Source organism: Tamandua tetradactyla, chromosome 5 (assembly GCF_023851605.1).
Source record: "Tamandua tetradactyla isolate mTamTet1 chromosome 5, mTamTet1.pri, whole genome shotgun sequence".
Lineage (NCBI taxonomy): Eukaryota > Metazoa > Chordata > Mammalia > Pilosa > Myrmecophagidae > Tamandua > Tamandua tetradactyla.
Genome location: NC_135331.1, coordinates 2,457,368 through 2,477,447, shown reverse-complemented (window position 1 = coordinate 2,477,447; position 20,080 = coordinate 2,457,368). Strand labels below are relative to the sequence as shown.

General features: G+C 39.9%; 1 protein-coding gene across 1 annotated transcript in view; it reads right to left on the bottom strand.

Annotated features, from left to right (window-relative positions):
- STX2 (syntaxin 2) overlaps positions 1-20,080 on the bottom strand; it is a 70,651-nt gene that overhangs the window by 16,789 nt on the left and 33,782 nt on the right. The window contains exons 4-5 of the mRNA XM_077159542.1: positions 12,085-12,159; positions 468-541 (exon numbers count right to left, since the gene is read on the bottom strand). Coding sequence (XP_077015657.1) covers positions 468-541; positions 12,085-12,159 — 149 coding nt within the window. The remainder of the gene's footprint in view (positions 1-467; positions 542-12,084; positions 12,160-20,080) is intronic.

Sequence of the window (20,080 nt, the reverse complement as noted above, 5' to 3'; positions counted from 1 at the left end):
GTAGGGGTGGGGAAGTCACAGGCCAGGAATTGACCAGGGTCTCCCACATGGCAGGCGAGAATTCTACCACTGAACTACCTTTGCACCCCCTAGAGAGGCTTTACTACCCAAGACTGGGGCCATGTCTGGTACCCAAGTAGACCGAGGCCATCCCTGTGCCCTGCACCACCAAACTGTCGGGTCCAGTCAACGCTCTGTGGTGAACTCTGAGCACCACAAACAGCCAACAGGGAGACCTGACCACCAGCAGCAAAATGATTTGGATAATTCTCTGCTCTTCAGAATGTATTTGTGATGGGCTAAATACAGTTTTTTCTTCATAATAAATACATACAGTCTGTAAATTCTATATCCTTTATTTGTAGAATGTCACATGAAGATGCACATAACAAAATTTTACATTTTGAAAGAAAAAAGTCAAAGGACTAATTCTCCAACATCCTATCAAAATAAGGCTGGTATCAAACCTGGGTTCTTCGTATCCGAAGGTCCACTGAAGTTCGATTCCCACTCTCATCCTGATCAAAACTTTGTTCAATAGCTAGAAACAAGCAGAAAGGATTTACCTTTTAAATTTAAAAACTGAAAGTTTTTGCACCAAAACCTTAAATTGTTTTTTTTTCTTATATTTGGAGCATATTCTTCATGAAATTAAAGTTAATGAATAAATAACCTTTAAAAATAATCCACTAAAGAGAAGCATAGCCTACCTATAGGCATGCCTAAGAGCTACTTCCAGAGGACCTCTTTTGTTGCTCACATGTGGCCTCAGTCTCTCTAAGCCCAACTCTGCAAGTGAAATCATTGCCCTCCCCCTACCTGGGACATGACATCCAGGGGTGAAAGTCTCCCTGGTGACGTGGAAGATGACTCCCAGGGATAAGCCTGGCCCTGGCACCATGGGATCAACAATGCCATCCTGACTAAAAGGGGGAAAAGAAGTGTAACAGATGAAGTATTAGTGGCTGAGAGAGTTCAAATAGAGTTGAGAGGCTACTCTAGAGGTCACTCTTATGGATGATTCAGACACTGCTACCTATCATAATTTGCCAACCCCAACTAAAACCATTCCTGCCAATCCTAAAGAACACCTAGGGTGTTGTATCAGATTCTACAAAGGTTCCATGCACTAGGGTAACTTTCCAGAAACTTGAAATCTCCAAATGGATCCCCAGACCAGTTAAGTCCTGAAACGCAGAGGGCCCAGCCTCTCCACAACATCAACTAGCTCCATCCCCCTATTCCATATTACTGACAGCCCCTTCCAACATGAAAAAGTTATAATAGGCATAGCTCAAATAACCCTAAAGAATGGGAAAAAGATCAAAGGTGATGGTGGAGTTATACAGAGAAGGTAGGGTTTAACAAATGAGTATGACTGATGAATCATTATATTAATATTTCTTTTAGTCTCCAGTGTCTTAGAGCAGCTAGAAGTAAAAAATGAAAATTGTGGAATTGTAACCCATATCAAACTCAAAAATATGTTCTACAACTAACTGTTGCAATGCACTTTGAAATTTACAGCTTTTTTGTACATATGTTTTCATAAAAAACAAAAAAAAATTTTGATTGTGATGATAAATGCACAGCTATATGATGATATTGCGAATCATTGATTGTACACTTCGGGTGAATACATGGTGTGTGACTATATATCAATAAAAAGATAAAAAATTTTAAAAATTATAATGCATAAACTTGGCAACAATAAAAAAAGCATCAAAGTAAACAAAAGGGTACACAAAGTGAGATGCACACTTCCTCTCCCCTCACGTTGTAGTCCTTGGTCCTCATTCTCAGAGCAACCAGTTCTACCTGTTTCTTGTGAGTCCTCCCAGGAACATTCTAGGTGTATCCAGGCACGTGTATGTATGAGTGGGACATACCATGTATACTATTATGCGTCTTCCTTTTTTCACACATAAATTGGAGAACTTTCCATGACAACATACAGAACTGTTTTGTTCATGGCTGTACAGCATTTTACTGTACAGATGTACCACACTTTATTTAATGAGCACTTTATTCACAGACATTTTGATCATACCTAGTCTTTTAATGTTGTATATAACATCACCATGCACATCCTTGTACATATAACCTTGCACATACATGCTAAAATATTTGTTGGAATTGCTAAGGCAGTTTCTGATTAATTTTGCCAAATTACCTTCCAAAAAGGCAACTCCTTTACCTTCTTCTCAAAGGTGTATGAGATCTACTTTTATGCCATGAGTTGTCTATGCTGTAAATTATGTGTATGTATCTCTGCTACTAGGCTAGATTAAAATTTAAATAAAATTTAAAAATAAATATAAATAAAACACCAAAATAAATAAATAAATAAAAAACAATCCACTAAAAAGAGTATACATCAAGAGGAAACTGTTTGATTATTCTTGATAAGTATTATTTACAGAAAAAAAAATGATGGACGGATAACCCATAACTTTAAAAATGGTTACCACTTAGGGGAAGGAGGAATCAGGCAGACAGAACAGGGTGAGAAGCTAGCCTTCTATGAATGTGCCTTGTTTTTATTCTTCTTTTTCATCATATAGCTGTGCATTTATCATTACAATTGAAATTTTTCCTTTTGTGAAAAACACATACACAAAAAAGCACTAAATTTCAAAACATATCACAACAATTAGTTGTAGAACAGATTTCAGAGTTTGGCATGCATTACAATTCAACAATTTTAGGTTTTTACTTCTAGCTGCTCTAAGATACTGGAGACTAAAAGAAATCTCAATATAATAATTCAGCAATTATACTCACTTGTTAAACCTTACTGTTCTAGTTTGCTAGCTGCCAGAATGCAATATACCAGAAACGGAATGGCTTTTAAAAAGGGGAATTTAATAGGTTGCTAGTATACAGTTCTAAGGCTGAGAAAATGTCCCAGTTAAAGCAAGTCTACAGAAATGTGCAATCTAAGGCATCCAGGGAAAGATACCTTGATTCAAGAAGGCCGATGAAGTTCAGGGTTTCCTTCTCAAGTGGAAGGGCATATGGTGAACACAGTCAGGGTTTCTCTCTCATCTGGAAAGGCACATGGTGAACATGGTGTCATCTGCTAGCTTCTTCTCCTGGCTTCCTGCTTCATAAAGCTCCCCAGGAGGCATTTTCCTTCTTCATCTCCAAAGGTCGCTGGCTGGTGGACTCTGCATCTCATGGCTACATTGTTCTGCTCTCTCTGAATCTCCATTCTCCAAAATGTTTCCTCTTTTATAGGACTCCAATAAACCAATCAAGACCCACTCAAATGGGTAGAGACATGTTGTCACCTAATCCAGCAGAAGAGATCTTCAAATTAAATGTTGAAAGTGCAGCCTGGTTTCTCCTTGCAGCTTATAGTGAAATGTGACAGGAAAGAGATAAGCCGAAAACTGAACTCTTGGGTACAAAGAAACCAGAAGTTGAAGTTCTGGAAAATTCTGGGCCTCCAGAAATGGAGACCCCAGAAAATAGTGCTCCCTGTGAGGATTTGACCCGATGTGGAACAAGTCAGCCATCTCAGAAAAAGCCAGGATTAGACAGGGAGTGACCCAGGAAGGATCTGTGGAAACTGCTTTTGTCTGATGGGCATGATCCAAGGCTGCTGCATGAAAGCCGATGAGAGTGAGGCAGGACCTGTATAAAGACAACTGCTGCCAGTCGGGACTGAGAGAGACAGAGAAGGGACACATTGGAGGAAAAACAACTGCAGAGGCAAAACCATGGAGGCCGGGGTCTGAAGTTAAGAAGCCTCGGGCCAAGAGAGCAGACCCACCCAAGGCAGAGGGTGGGCCTTCCACCTGGTTGCAGTGGAAGAGTCATGCTGCCTCGGGCCTTGGAGAGGGTGAGGCACATTCCTTGGGGTTTGGGGAGAGCCTGGCTGCCACCACACGGTGGGGTTGAGCACATGCCCTGGAGATGGCAGAGAGCCCGGGTGCAGCCCCAATGCTTGGAAAGGGTGGAGCCGAGAAAAAGGTGGTCTCTCCAATGTCCCCTGCTGGAAAGGGTGGGACTGCCACTTTCTAAAGCCCTGAAGACAAATGATTCTCAGACTGAAATCTAATGGACTTCACCCTGTGGGTTTTTGAAACCGTATGGGTCCAGTGACCCCTGTGCTCCTTCCTCCCCATAGAAATGGGTATATGTATCCTATGAATGTTCCTCCTTCATATGTTGGCAGGAAATAACTTGTTCTGAGTTTTACAGGTCCAGAGCAAATGGAGAAAATTTTGCTTTAGGACTATCCATGCCTTTAACTAACTTTGATGAGGGTTTGTACTGATTTTAATCTTATATGACTCTTGTATTTGAAATGTTACTGGAATGGTTTAAGGTTCTCTGATATTGTTATGGAATGAATGTATTTTGTATATGGGAAAAGCATGTCTTTTTTAGGGTCCAGAGAGTGGAATGTGCTGGTTTGAAAGGATGTATGGACCCTAGAAAAGCCATGTTTTAATCAAAATTCCATTTTGTAATGGCAGAATAATCCCTATTCAATACTATATGTTTGAATCTGTAATTAGATAATCTCCCTGGAGGTGTGATTTAATCAAGAGTGGTTGTTAAACTGGATTAGGTGATGACATGTCCCCACCCATTTGGGTGGGTCTTGAGAAGTTTCTGGAGTCCTATAGAAGAGGAAACATTTTGGAGAATGAAGGAGATTTTAGAAAGCAGAGAATGCTACAGCACCATGAAGCAGAGAGTCTATCAGACAGCGCTTTGGAGATGAAGAAGGAAAACGTCTCCCGGGGAGCTTCATGAAACAGGAAGCCAGGAGAAAAAGCTAGCAGATGACGCTGTGCTCACCATGTGTCCTCCCAGCTGAGAGAGAAGCCCTGACTGTGTTCGCCATGTGCCTTTGCAGATGAGAGAGACCCTGAACTTCACTGCCTTCTTAAACCAAGGTATCTTTCCCTGGATACCTTTGATTGGACATTTCTATAGACTTGTTTTAATTGGACATTTTCTCAGCCTTAGAACTGTAAACTAGCAACTCATTAAATTCCCCTTTTCAAAAGAGTAGGTGAGGTTCTAAAATATAGACAATGTCTGAATTACCTGTGTTCTAAATTACCTTAATCCCTACCTAAATGGCTTCATTCTTCTCTCTAAATATCAGGTTATACATATATTGAACAGCCTCTCAAAATCCAGAAATAACAGTTACCACCCCAGACTAAATATGACTGCTATAAGAACTTACAATCTAGGCCCCAGTTTTCCTATAAGTATTTTCTAAATGAGATCATACAATATTTGCTCTTTTGTTTCTGGCTTATTTTGCCTCACCAAACATCCAACAGGTTCATTCACAATATTGCAAGCCTCACAACTTCATTCCTCTTTGTAGCAGCAAAATATTCAATCATATGTATACACCATCGTTCACCCATCTACTTCTCAGTCAGTGCATCCTTCAGCCACCTGCATTCACTGGGCATCATGCATAATGTCCAAAGTCAACGGTCCATAAACACTCTCAATTTTAGGTAATTTCATTGTTCCCAAGAGAAAGATAACTAATAAACATACCCTCACCAAACAGAAATTCCAAATCCCCCTTAACTCTTATCCCTCCCACCGTTACATTCATCCCTGGTACTGCTGTGGTACTGTTGATTTTTTATGTTAAACATAGCCTGTAGCATGCAATAGCAGTTTTCCCCCGATATCCCAAAGTATACACTCTTTGTACAAGATTCATATCTTTGCAATAGTTCAAGCAATAACTTAATTTATATTTGCAGCGTTAATCAGTGGGATACATGGGTCTATACAACCCTTTTCATTCACGTTCACCTTCAATATGGTAATATTACTTACAGACCCACTAGAAAATTGCCTTCCCTCGTATATATTCCTACATTTGAGTTCAACCTCATTAGCTAACCATTTACCCACCTCTAGCTTCCGTGTATCTCTAGGTCCTCTATATTCTGTATTATAAGCCTCTGATTTTACCTTTACCATGGTCATAAAAGTAGGACCATACAGTATGGATCCTTTGTGTCTAGCTAACTTCACTCGGCATCATATCCTCAAGATTCCTCGACCTTGCCACGTGCTTCACGATGTCATTTTGTCTTACTGCTGCGTAACATCCCATCATACGTTTATACCATATTTTGTTGATCCACTCATCTGTTAATGGGCATCTGGATTGTTTCCATCTTTTCATGATTGTAAATAATGCTGCTATGAATACTGATGTGCCAAGGTCTATTTGTGTCACTGTTTTTAGCTCTTCTGGGTATTTACCAAGTAGTGGTATTGCTGGGCCATAGGGCAACTCGGTATTTCATCTTCTGAGGAACTGCCAGACAGTCTTCCATAGCAGCTGTACCCTTATACTTTCCCACCAGCAGTGCATAAGTATTCCAGTTTCTCCACATCCTCTCCAACATTTATAGTTTCCTGTCTATTTAATAGCAGCCACTCTTACAGGTGTGAGGTGGTATCTCGTTGTGGTCTTAATCTGCATTTCTGTGATAGCCAATGAAAATGAGCATCGTTTCATGTGCTTTTGAGCCATCATCTGTATCAGCTCTTCAGAAAAATGCCTATTCATATCTTTAGCCCATTTTATAATTGGGTTGTTTATTCTCCTGTTCTTGAGTTGTGATTTCTTTATGTATACAGGGTATCAAACCTTTGTCTGATGTGTGATTCCCAAATATTTTCTCCCATTGAGTTGGCCGCTTCTTCACCTTTTTGACAGTTTTTTGAGGCACAAAAGCATTTGATTTTGAGGAGTTCCCATTTATCTACTTTTTCTTTTGGTGCTTATGCTTTGGGTGTAAAATTTAGGAAGCTACCTCCTATTACTAGGTCTTGAAGATGTTTCCCTACATTTTCTTCTAGCTTTATGGTACTGGTTCTTGCATTTAGGTGTTTGATCCAATTTGAGTTAATTTTTGTATAGGGTATAAGGTAAGAGCCCTCTTTCATTCTTTTGACTATTGATATTTAGTTCTTCCATGCCCATTTTTGAAAAGACTGTTTTGTTCCATTCAGTGGATTTGGAGGTCTTGTCAAAAATCAGCTGACCATAGATTTGGTGGTCTATTTCTGCATTCTCAATTTGATTCTGTTGGTCAAAACTTCTTTGTGCCAGTACCAAGCTGTTTAGACCACTGTGGCTTTATAATAAGCTTTAAAATCAGGAGGTGTTAATCTTTCCACTTTGTTCTTCTTTTTTAGAATGCTTTTACCTATTCAAAGCCACTTTTCCTCCCAGATGAATTTAGTAACTAGTTTTTCCAAGTCTCCAAAGTAGATTCTTGGAATTTTGATTAGTACTTTGTCCCATCCCATAAGTTCTGAAATGCTGTATTCTCATTTTCATTCATCTCCAGATAGCTACTGATTTCCCGAGCAATTTCTTCTTTGATCAACTGGTTGTTTAAGAGCGTGTTATTTAATCTTAAAGTTCTCATTCTTTGGTGGTTATTGATTTCTAGCATCATTCCACTGTGATCAGAGAAAGTGCTTTGAATAATTTCAGTGTTTTTAAATTTATAAAGACCTGTTTTGTGCCCCAGCATATGATCTATCCTGGAGAATGTTCCATGAGCACTAGAGAAGAATGTATATCCTGGTATTTTGGGGTATAATGATCTACATATGTCTATTAGGTCTAATTCATTCATCAAACTGTTTAAGTTCTCTACATCTCTGCTGATCCTCTGTCTGGTTGTTCTTTCTATAGAGGAGAGTGCTGTACTAAAGTCTCTTACTATTATAGTTGAAACATCTATCATTCCCTTCAGTTTTGCAAATGTTTGACTCATGTACTTTGGAGCTCCTTGACTGGGAGCATAATCATTTATAATGGTTATTTCTTCTTGGTGAATTGTCCCTTTTATAGTACATAGTGTCCTTCCTTGTCTTATGATGTCTTTACATTTAAAGTCTATTTTGTCTGATATTAGTATAGCTACTTCTTTCTTTTGGTTACAGCTTGCATGGAGCATCTTTTCCATCCTTTCACTTTCAATCTATTTGTATCCTTGTTTCTAAGATGAGTCTCTTGTAAGCAGCATGTAGCTGGATTATATTTCTTAATCCATTCTGCGAATCTGTATCTTTTAATTAGTAAATTTAGTCTGTTAACATTCAAAGTCATTGCTGTAAAGGCATTTCTTAAATTCACTATCTTATCCTTTAGATTTTATTTGTCAGATCAAATCTATATATTCTTTTTCTTCTTTCTCTTTATCCCTTAAGTTACCTTTACTGGTACTTTTAAATTCTGTGCCCTCCTCCAGACCTCTCCCCTTTCAGCAGAGTCCATTTAGTATTTCTTGTAGCGTAGGTCTCTTATCGACAAAGTGTCTCAGCATTTGTTTGTCTGTGAAAATCTTAATCTCTCCCTCACTTTCGAAGGACAATTTGGCTGGGTACAGAATTCTTGGCTGGATGTCTTTCTCTTTCAGGATCTTAAATACATCATACCACTGCCTCCTTGCCTGCACAGTACCAGCTGAGTAATCTGAACTTAGTCTTATGTGCCTTCTCTTGTGTGTGGTAGATTGTTTTTCTCTTGCCACTTTCAGGATTTTCTGCTTCTCTTCAACATATGACAGACTGATTAGTATGTGTCTTGGAGTAGGCCTACTTGGATTTATTCTATTTGGAGCTTGTTGGGCTTCTTTGATTTGCAGATTTATCTTTTATAAGGGTTGGGACGTTTTCCCCCATTATATCCTCAACTAATACTCCTAATCCCTTACTCTTTTCTTCTCCTTCTAGGACACTGATGATTTTTATATTTGTGTGTTTTGTTTTGTCCACCATTTCCCTGAAATCTAATTCAAATTTTTTCATCTTTCTTGCCATTTATGCTTTTGTGTGTTCAAAATCAGTTGTCCTGTCCTCTAGTTCACTTATTCTTTCTTCTGCCTCTTCAAATCTGCTGTGTGTCTCCAGTACGTTTTTGATCTGGCCTACAATATCTTTAATCTCTGTGGTATCTATTATTTTTCTATTTATTCTTTTAAATTCCTCTTCATGCTCTTCTAGGGTCTTCTTGATCTCCTTTATGACATTAGACAACCCACTGAATTTATTTAGTAGAGTTATACAAACAACTTTGATTAGTTGTTCCAAAGTCAGTGTCTCCTCCTGTGTTTTAATTTGGTCAATAGGCTGGGCTTTATCTGTCTGTATCATCATACACTTAATGATCTTAGATTGCCTTTGAGGCATGTAAATGTCTTGATAGGGTTACTTTGGAAGTTGGTTTCCTTCAGTAGTGTAGAGCTTCATATTTGCAGATGGATGTGGAGCAGGATGCGAGGCACAACAGTGCAGTGACAGATTGCAGCACAGGTATAGTCAAGGTCAGGGATACCATGCTGGTGCCTGTGAGCACGAGATGCAGGGTGCTGGGTTGTGGAGGTGCAGTGGGGGGGTCTGTGAGGGTAGGGTACAGCTCAGGCAGGCCTTGGAGCAAGTAGAAGGGTGCGGTGTCAGGGACACAGAGGTAGGGTGTGGTGGGAGGTGGATGCAAGCTGTGTGGATGCACAGGGGCTGTTGCAGGGGTGAGTTGTGGGTGGATACGTGGAGCATGGGGGTCATGGGTATCAGGGTGTGGGGTGTGGGGCACAGAGGTCAGGGCACCAGGAGGGCAACGCGCGAGTGTGGCCTTACACAGGGGGAGGGGTCCAGGGGGACAGGATGCAGATGTGCAAGGGCGCAGGGGGGCAAGGCACAGGTCATGGGGGGTTCAGGACAGGGCTGAGGGATGTGTGTTATGGGGTGGGAGGGGCCTTGGTGCAGGTGCGCAGGTGCAGGGGCCAGGGGTGAATGTGTGTGGGGGGCAGGGACTATGTGGCACATGAGCACCTCCCAGGTGTGGGAGCAGGCGCTTGTGCTGGGGGGTGGGGCAAGGGTGTGCACATGTGTAGGGCAGGGTGGTGGGGTACAGGGGTCACCACACGGATACGTGGGTGCCTGGCAGGGAGGATGTGGCTGCGTGCATGTGTGGGCCTGGGAGGGGGGGCCCTGGTATGCAGGGGTCTGGGGAGACAGGGCCCTGATGTGTGTGTGGGTGGGTGTGGCCCAGATGCACAGGTCAGTGCTTGCCTAGAGCTGGGAGGGCCGGACGCTGATGTACGTTCGTGCGTGGAGCTCAAGGGGGGAGATGTTGCAAGATTATATGGGTTGGGGGCAGGTGTGGCCTGGGTATGCAGTCTGGATGTGCAAGTGACCACCCGCAGGGGGCAGAAAGGAGAGGTGGACGTCGAGGGCCTGGGCACAAGTGCATGGGTCTTGGGAGGGGTGGGTGAGACCATGTGATTGAGCAGGAGAGGTAGGGCAAGCGTGCAAGGGGCAGGGGTGTGGGGAGGGGATGTGTGGGGAGGGGGTCAGGGGCGCTCTTGCAATGGTTCAAGTGGGTGAGGTATGGGGGGAGTCACAGGCTGTGGGGAAGGGGCAAGGCGCGTGAGGGTTGCATGTTCAAGAAGTGTGGCTTGAGTTACTTCCTGCTCCTTCCTTCCTGGTCCCTGTCTCCCGTCCGGGCCTCCTGAGGGTTCCGGGCCTCCAACTGGAAAGGGGTGCATGAGGCTGTCTGCACCAGCTGGACGGTCTCCAGTGTTCTGCGTCTCAGTTCCTCAGATTTTGCAACCAGGGCCGCCCGGTGTGGTGCAGTGACCCCCCCAGGTCACTCACACCCTGGAGCTGCCCTCTCAGTAGCCCTCCCGTCCCTTCTCTTGCTGTTCCTTGGAGGGGGGTGAACGTGACCTATCCTATTCTGCCATGTTCTCAGAACCTGAACTTGCCTTGTTTTATAGATTTGACTTTAAAATGATGTAAATATATAACATACCATAAGCAAAATGTTTAAAAACCAATGCCTAAAAATAAAAATTTAACCATCAATCTACAGAAAATACACAGGATGATGGAACCCATTAGACAATAACACAGAAATGAAATCATCAAAATCCAACGTTTGGCAAATTCTGCAGGACAAGTGACCTGCTTTCTTCAACCAAAGGAAAAAGAGCACTAGGAGGAAGAGAATATGGAGGGAGAAACTTATTTTTAAAAAGTGTTGAGAGCCATATCAACCAATAGCAGTGCATGGTCTTTATTTGGAACCCAATTCAACTAGCTGTAAAAAAAAAAAAAAAAAAAATTGCAAGACCACTGGGGAAATACAAACCCTGGATATTTTATAATACCAAGTAACTATAACTACTTGGATTTAGATACAATAACACCTTCATAATTATTTTTTTGAAAAGAAAATCCTTATGTTTGAGAAATACATACTGAAATATGCACTGATGAAATGAAACGAAGTTTGGAATCTGCTTCCCAGGCATGGGGTGGGGGTGGTGCAGGGACGAGCAAGCCCTGAGCGAGAGGCGCTAACACCGTGGAACGAGGACAGCATTTCACTCGATGGTGGCAGCCTTGCTACTTCCACGTATGCTTGAAATTTTCCATAATAAATGAATTTTTAATCTGTAAGGGCTCAGTCTTGATTTCAAGCTAGTTTGTAAAATTCAGTATGTCTTCCTGCTACATTGAGAAAAATCAGTACGCCCCAAACAAAAGCTACAAACACAGAAACCACTGCATTAAAGTTGAACAACAACCACCATAAAACTTAGTTAAATTATAAAGAAAATTTGAAAGACCCCACCAACTAAAAGAATCATCAAAGAAAGCCTGTCTTTGTCTTATTTTAAAGACTACTTCACCTTCTCAGATATCTGCAATTCAGCCAAAATTGTCATAAAAATATGGAACAATAAAAGAGATTAATAATTTATGAGCAAATGCTTAATCTTGTTAAATATAAATTAGTGCTTCTCTCCTAAATTTAACAACCACTAGTTTTAACCCCTCATACCCAATCCTTCTGAGCTGGCACTTCCAGTGAAGAATTCTGGAAAACGGAGTAACTCAAACATAGGCTTGCTGTAACTACATAAAAAATTTATTTTAAAGTAGTCATCATTTTTATCTTTGAAAACGTGAAAAAATAAAAAATTATGAAGAAAATTCCAATTACCTATATCTCCAACATAAAAAAATTAAACATAATTGGAACTTTAGACTTACATTTTAATTTGGCTCGAATTTTATTAGCAGTCTTCTTGATTTCTTTGTTCAGATCTTCAAGCTCTTCTTTTATTTCTTTAAAATAAAGAACAACAAGGTGTCTGAGCTGTGACACGCAGCAGAAATAATGTCTAATCAATTTAGAAGAAATATCCTATTCTTGTAAATGTTCAGGTTTTTTTCACGTGAAGAAAAGCTCCTGCTTTTACCGGTGGTTCTCACAGGGTGGGCCCCACACCAGCAGTTTCAACATCAAGTGGGAGCTTGGAGGAAAGGAAAATTCCCAGCCCTGCCGGGCCCACACTTCCTCAACTAGCACTCTGCTGGGGGTGGGGGCCCAGCTGTTTGTTTTAACAAGCCCTATAGGTGATTGTGGTGCACACTTAAATTTGAGAATAACTGGTTTATACTAATTAACTGGTGAATCAGGTGGCCAAATCCATGACTAACATTTAGACCTGAAAAAGGAGGGCAGAGATTTAACCAAGTGAATTCACTCCGTGCAGCCAAACTCTCACATGTATCCCTGCCCCTGACCCGGGCTCTCGGGAACACGCTGGGACAGGAAAGGAGAGGGGGGCTGGGGAGCGGACACTGGCCTTGGAAGTAGACTGCAACGCAGTCTCCACGCAGCTGGCGGCGTTTTCTAAAGACCGTCACAGTTGCATTTGCTTTCGCACCTGGCTGCTTCAGAACACGAAGCAGACAGCAGACATTTTACCCTCTGCTGGAGACCTGTCTGTGGTTAAGGGAATCTCAGCAAAAGGGTTCTCTTCCCTTTTCCCAGAAGCCACTGGCGGAGAGTGATGCTGCCAGCTTTGACCCAGAAGCAAGTGCTGTACTTGACACTCTCCCTCGATTTCACAGCAACCAGCCAAGCAGGAGGCAGATGCTTCCACAGGGCCGCCTGGCCAGAAGAAAACACATACAAAGATTCCCCTTCCCTTCCTTGCAATCCATGAAAAATAACCAGGCAGGTAGAGTGTATAATGATAGTGACTAAATGTACAAATTTAAAAATGTTTTTGCATGAGGAAGAACAAAGGAATGTCATTACTTTAGGGTGTTGAAAATAGATGATAATTAATATTTTAAAATTTTAACAAAACGTAGAGCTGTGTTCCAGTAGCCATGTTTCTTAAAGATGATTGTATAATGATACAGCTTTCACAATGTGACTGTGTGATTGTGAAAACCTTGTGTCTGATACTCCTTTTATCTACCTTGTCAACAGACAAGTAAAACATATGGAATAAAAATAAATAATAGGGGGAACAAATGTTGAAAATAATTTAGATTGAAATGCTAGTGATCAATGAAAGGGAGGGGTAAGGGGTATGGTATGTATGAATTTTTTTCTGTTGTGTTTTTTTTTCTGAATTGATGCAAATGTTCTAAGAAATGATCATGATGATGAATATGTAGCTATGTGATGATACTGTGAATTACTGATTATATATGTAGAACAGAATGGCCATATGTTAAGAATGTTTGTTGTTATATATATTTTTTTAATTTAAAAATTAATTAAAAAATTTTTAAAATGTGTAAAAAAAAAAATAATAACCAGGCAGGAATGAACCCAGACCTGGCACGGTGGGATTAACAATTCCATCCTGACCAAAACGGAGGAAGGAAGTATAATTAATAAACTATCAGTGGCTGAGAGAGTTCAAGTAGAGTCGAGAGGCTACTCTGGAAGTTGTTCTTACACAAGCTTCAGTTAGTCCTTGCTACCCCCAACCAGGACCATTCCAGCCAATCCTAAAGAACACCTAGGGCAATATATAAGATTCCACAAGGGTTCCATGCCCTAGAGTAACTTTACAGAAATCTACAACTTCCAGATGGGTCCCTGATCCAGATAAGTCCTGAAACCAGCCCAGCCTCTCTAGAACATCAGATAGTTTCATCTCCCTACCCCATATTTGTGATAGACCCTTCCAATATGAAAAAGTTAGAATGGCCATAACCCAAACAATCCTAAAGAGAGGGATGGAAAGATCAAAGGTGATGGTGGACTTATACAGAGAAGATAGGATTAAACAAATGAATATGAATGCTGAATCATTAAATTGATATCTCTTTTAGTCTCCACTATTTTAGAACAGCTAGAAATAAAAACCTAAAATTGTGAAATTGTAACCCATGTTAAACTCTGAAATGTGTTCTACAACTAATTATGGTGTATGCTTTGAAATTTATAGCTTTTTTTGTATATAAGTTATTTTTCACAAAAAAAAGAAGGAATAAAAGTCGATCGTGATGATAAAGTATTTAAGCCCTCTAGCCTCCTATATTCTGGAGCAGCTAGAAGGAAAAATCTGAGAGGATCGCATGGTAGCCCATGACAAACTCTGGCATCTGTCCTGTAACTACTGGCTGAAGCGCGGTTTGAAAACTATTGCTTTTTCATTTCTTTGCTTTGTATATATATGTTATACTATACAATAAAAAAAGTTAAAAAAAATAAAAATAACAGGCAAACCAAGAAAAAACAAAACATGAATGAAATCCAATAAAAACCCCACACAACAAAAACAGATGATGGGCACCAGTTAATGATGGCGGCAGATACAGACATTAAAATAATAATGTCTGCACAGAGAAAATACAAGACTAAGAATTTTGTCAGAGAACAGGACACAAGAAAAAAGAACCAAGTGAAAATCTAGGAACAAAAAGCACTCTCACCAAACACAGCTCAATGGGTAAGGAGATGCCGTGACCTGAAAGACAGTAACTGAAGGGCATTTCAGAATGAAATAAAGACAAAATGCTGGGAGACAGAGAGCAGAGGGCAGGTCCCATTAAGGGCACAGTGATAAGGACTACAAAACACTTCACTTACTCCCAAAAAGAGAGATGAGAGGAAATGCAGCAAGCATGATAGAAGAGGGAATGACTGACATCTTTTCCAAAATGCCAGAAAACGTCAACCTAAAGATTCAAGAACTTTCATTGGAAGCCTTGTAAACAGCAGGATAAATAAAAAGAAAACCAAATGTGGAAATATAAAACTGTTGAAAATCACAGGAAAAAATCAAATATCTTATAAGCTATAATAATCTGACTTAAAAAAAAAAAGCCAAAGACACTGGAAAGAATCTTCTAACAAATGAACTATATATATATATAACTTCCAAATTAGGAATTTATATTCAGTGAAAATATGCTGCAAATGAAAGTAAAATAGGTACTATCTCAGACAACAGTGCATTTTCATTAAAGGAAACAATATTTTTTCATTATTTTTATCTTTTATTGTGAAAAATAACGTATATATATAAAAAAGCAATAAATTTCAAAGCATGCGGCAACAATTGATTGTAGAACAGATTCCAGGGTTTGGTATGGGCTATAGTTCCACAATTTTAGGTTTTTCCTTCTAGATGCTCTAAGACATTGGAGACTAAAAGAAGTATCAATATAATGACTCAGCAATCATACTCATTTGTTAAATCTCATCTTCTATGTTATAAATCCACCTTCTAAGAGTGTTCTTTACAAAGAAAAAAAAAGATCCCAGATGGAAGTTTTGACACCAGGATTTAACAAATGAGTTAAATGACAACAATAGCATATAAATCAGAAGGGATGTAAGTTAACATTTTCTAAGGTCCTTAGGTTACCCAGGAAGTAGCAAAAACACAACATTATTATCAGATTTTAACAAGCCAAGAGTGCATATTGTAATTTTCAGGACAACCACTAAAACAACAGTAAATACAGTATGTAAAGCAGATTAAAAGGAAGGGAATAAAATGTTAAAATAGCCAATCCAAAACAAAGCATGGAGAAAGAGACAAAGTAACACAGAAGAGGCAAGAAAAAAATGAAAACACAAATAATAAGATTATGAATGTTTCTAACCTCAATATACCAATGATTTTAGTAAATAGACTAAAAGCACTAATTAAAGGCAAGAGATGATCAAATGGGATAGAAAGACAAATACCCAACTATACATTATTTATGGGACAAGAGAGACACAAAAAATATAAGGATACAGAAACATTAAAAGAAAAATGATGGGAAAATTACACTATGTACACACTAATCAAAAGAAAACTGATAGAGCTTTATTCACAACAATGTAGACATGAAAGCACAAAGCACAACTGGAGAGACTACTTAGACTGAAGGGGCCAAGATGGCGGCTTAACAAGGTACGCGTTTTAGTGCGTCCTCCAGAACAACTACTAAATAACCAGAAACAGTACAGAACAGCTCCCGGAGCCAAATGAGTACCCAGACACACAGCGTACCCTAGTCTGGACCAGCTGGACCGGCTGTGAGCCCCCTCAGAACCGTGAGTTCCCCAAGCCGCAGCCGGTGCCTGGTGCCCCTCCCCCACAGGCAGCTTCCCAGAGGGAAAGGAAAGACACTCTTAACAGTAGCAGGGACTGAGTCCAACCAAACACCAATTGTGGCATTAATTAACAAATTCTGACTACTAAAAATAGGCTCCCAATCAGGCGAACCTGGTCAAGGCGGAGGTTGCTTATTGGGCTAACCAAAAAAGAGGAAAGGGGACGAAACGGAGGTTTTTGTGGCTGTCTCTACAGAGGCTTGGCTGCCTCTGGATTCAGCAGCGGGACTACTCAGGCTGCAACTACCCCAGGCATAGGCAGAAACGGACTGCTTTCAGGGCTGTCTCCTGCCTGTGCCTTCCCCAGGGGAGGGGTGAAGCCCAACTCAGGTGGAATCCCTCTCTCAAGGAATTCAGAACCCAGGGCTCGGCAATTTGAAGCCATTAAAGCCAGCCTACAACCTTTCCTCTGTCTCCACCATGCCCCAGCAGGGAGAGCCTTTCAAACTTAAAGGTGCCACAACATCTTTTGCTGGTGGGACCCGAAGGCAAACAAGCACCACATACTGGGCAAGATAAAAAAAACAGAGCCCAGAGACTTCACAGGAAAGTCTTTTAACCTGCTGGGTCTCACCCTCAGGGAAAACTGATGTAGGTGACTCCTTCCCCGTGATGGGAGGCCAGTTTAGTCTGGGAAAACCTGGCTGGAGTCTATAATACCTACGTAGACCCTCCTAAGGGTGGGGAGGGAAAAGGCACCTTACAAGCAGGGCAAGAAACAAGAAAACAAGAACTGAAAAATTATCTTCTGTTAAACAAAACCTAAGCTAGAGGTCCAGAAAAAACTGAACTGCAGGTCAAAGAACAGATAGACAACAAACTCATCTAGCAAGAAAACCCTAGGTAAGATAACTGAAAGCAATCTCCAGAATAAACTAATTAAGGTAATTAAATGTCTAGACCCCAGCAAAAAATAACAAATCACACCAGGAAAACTGAAGATATGGCCCAGTCAAAGGAACAAACCAATAGTTCAAATGAGATACAGAAGCTGAAACAATTCATTCAGAATATATGAACAGTCATGGAAAACCTCATCAAAAACCAAATCAATGAATTGAGGGAGGATATGAAGAAGGCAAGGAATGAACAAAAAGAAGAAATGGAAAAAACAAATCACAGAACTTATGGGAATGAAAGGTACAGTACAAGAGATGAAAAAACAATGGAAACCTACAATGGTAGATTTCAAGAGACAGAGGTTAGGATTAGTGAACTGGAGGATGGAACATCTGAAATCCAAAAAGAAACAGAAACTATAGGGGAAAGAATGTAAAAATATGAGCAGGGACTCAGGGAATTAAATGATAATATGAAGCTCACAAATACACATGTTGTGGGTGTCCCGGAAGGAGAAGAGAAGGGAAAAGGAGGATAAAAACTAATAGAAGAAATTATCACTGAAAATTTCCCAACTCTTATGAAAGACCTAAAATTACAGATCCAAGAAGTGCAGCACACCCCAAAGAGAATAGATCCAAATAGACATTCTCCAAGACACTTACTATTCAGAATGTCAGAGGTCAAAGACAAAGAGATCTTGAAAGCAGCAAGAGAAAAGCAATCCATCACATACAAGGGAAACCCAATAAGACTATGTGCAGATTTCTCAGCAGAAACCATGGAGGCGAGAAGACACTGGGATGAAATATTTAAATTACTAAAATAGAAAAACTGCCAACCAAGAATTCTATACCCAGCAAAATTGTCCTTCAAAAATGAGGGAGAAATTAAAACATTTTCAGACAAAAAATCACTGAGAGAATTTGTGACCAAGAGACCAGCTCTGCAAGAAATACCAAAGGGAGAACTAGAGATAGATATGAAAAGACAGAAGAGAGAGGTGTGGAGAAGAGTGTAGAAAGAAGGAAAATTAGAAATGACATATATAACACAAAAGGCAAAATGGTAGAAGAAAGTACTACCTATACAATAATAACACTAAATGTTAATAATGGGTTGAACTCCCCAATCAAAAGACATAGATTGGCAGAATGGATTAAAAAACAAGATCCTTCTATATGTTGTCTACAGGAAACACATCTTAGACCCAAAGATAAACATAGGCTGAAAGTGAAAGGTTGGGAAAAGATATTCCATGCAAATAACAACCAGAAAAGAGCAGGAGTAGCTATACTAATATCAACAAATGTAAAACAGTTAAGAGACAAAGAAGGATACTATGTACTAATAAAAGGAACAATTCAACAAGAAAACATAACAATCATAAATATTTACGCACCAAACCAGAATGCCCCAAAATACGTGAGGAATACACTGCAAATACTGAAAAGGGAAATAGACACATCTACCATGACAGCTGGAGACTTCAATTCCCCACTCTCATCAATGGACAGAATCTCTAGACAGAGGATCAATAAAGAAACAGAGAATTTGAATATTACAATAAATGGGCTAGACTTAACAGACATTTATAGGACATTACACCCCACCACAGCAGGATACACCTTTTTCTCAAGTGCTCATGGATCATTCTCAAAGATAGGCCATGTGCTGGGTCACAAAGCAAGTCTCAACAAATTTAAAAAGATTGAAATCATACACAACACTTTCTCAGATCATAAAGGAATGAAGTTGGAAATCAATAATAGGCAAAGCATCAGAAAATTCACAAATATGTGGAGGTTCAACAACACACTCTTAAACAACCAGTGGGTCAAGGAAGAAATTACAAGAGAAATCAGTAAATATCTCGAAGCAAATGAAAATGTAAACATAACATATCAAAACTTATGGGATGCAGCAAAGGCAGTGCTAAGAGGGAAATTTATTGCCCTAAATGCCTATATCAAAAAAGAAGGGCAAAAATTGAGGAATTATCTGTCCATTTGGAGGAAATGGAGAAAGAACAGCAAACTAACCCCAAAGCAAGCAAAAGGAAAGAAATAACAAAGATTAGAGCAGAAATAAATGAAATTGAGAACATGAAAACAATTGAGAAAATCAATAAGATAAGAAGTTGGTTCTATGAGAAAATCAACAAGATTAATGGGCCCTTAGCAAGATTGACAAAAAGAAGAAGAGAGAGAACGCAAATAAATAAGATCAGAAATGGAAGAGGAGACATAACCACTGACCCCACAGAAATAAAGGAGGTAATAACAGGATACTATGAACAACTTTACGCTAATAAATACAACAATTTAGAGGAAATGGACGGGTTCCTGGAAAGACATGAATAACCAACTTTGACTCAAGAAGAAATAGATGACCTCAACAAACCAATCACGAGTAAAGAAATTGAATTAGTCATTAAAAAGTTTCCCAAAAAGAAAAGTCCAGGACCAGACAGCTTCACATGTGAATTCTACCAAACATTCCAGAAAGAATTAGTACCAACTCTCCTCAAACTCTTCAAAAAAAATCGAAGTGGAGGGAAAGCTACCTAATTCATTCTATGAAGCCAACATCACATCACCCTCATACCAAAACCAGGCAAAGATATTACAAAAAAAGAAAACCACAGACCAATCTCTCTAATGAATATAGATGCAAAAATCCTCAACAAAATTCTAGCAAATCGAATCCAGCAACACATTAAAAGAATTATACATCATGACCAAGTAGGATTCATCCCAGGTATGCAAGGATGGTTCAACATAA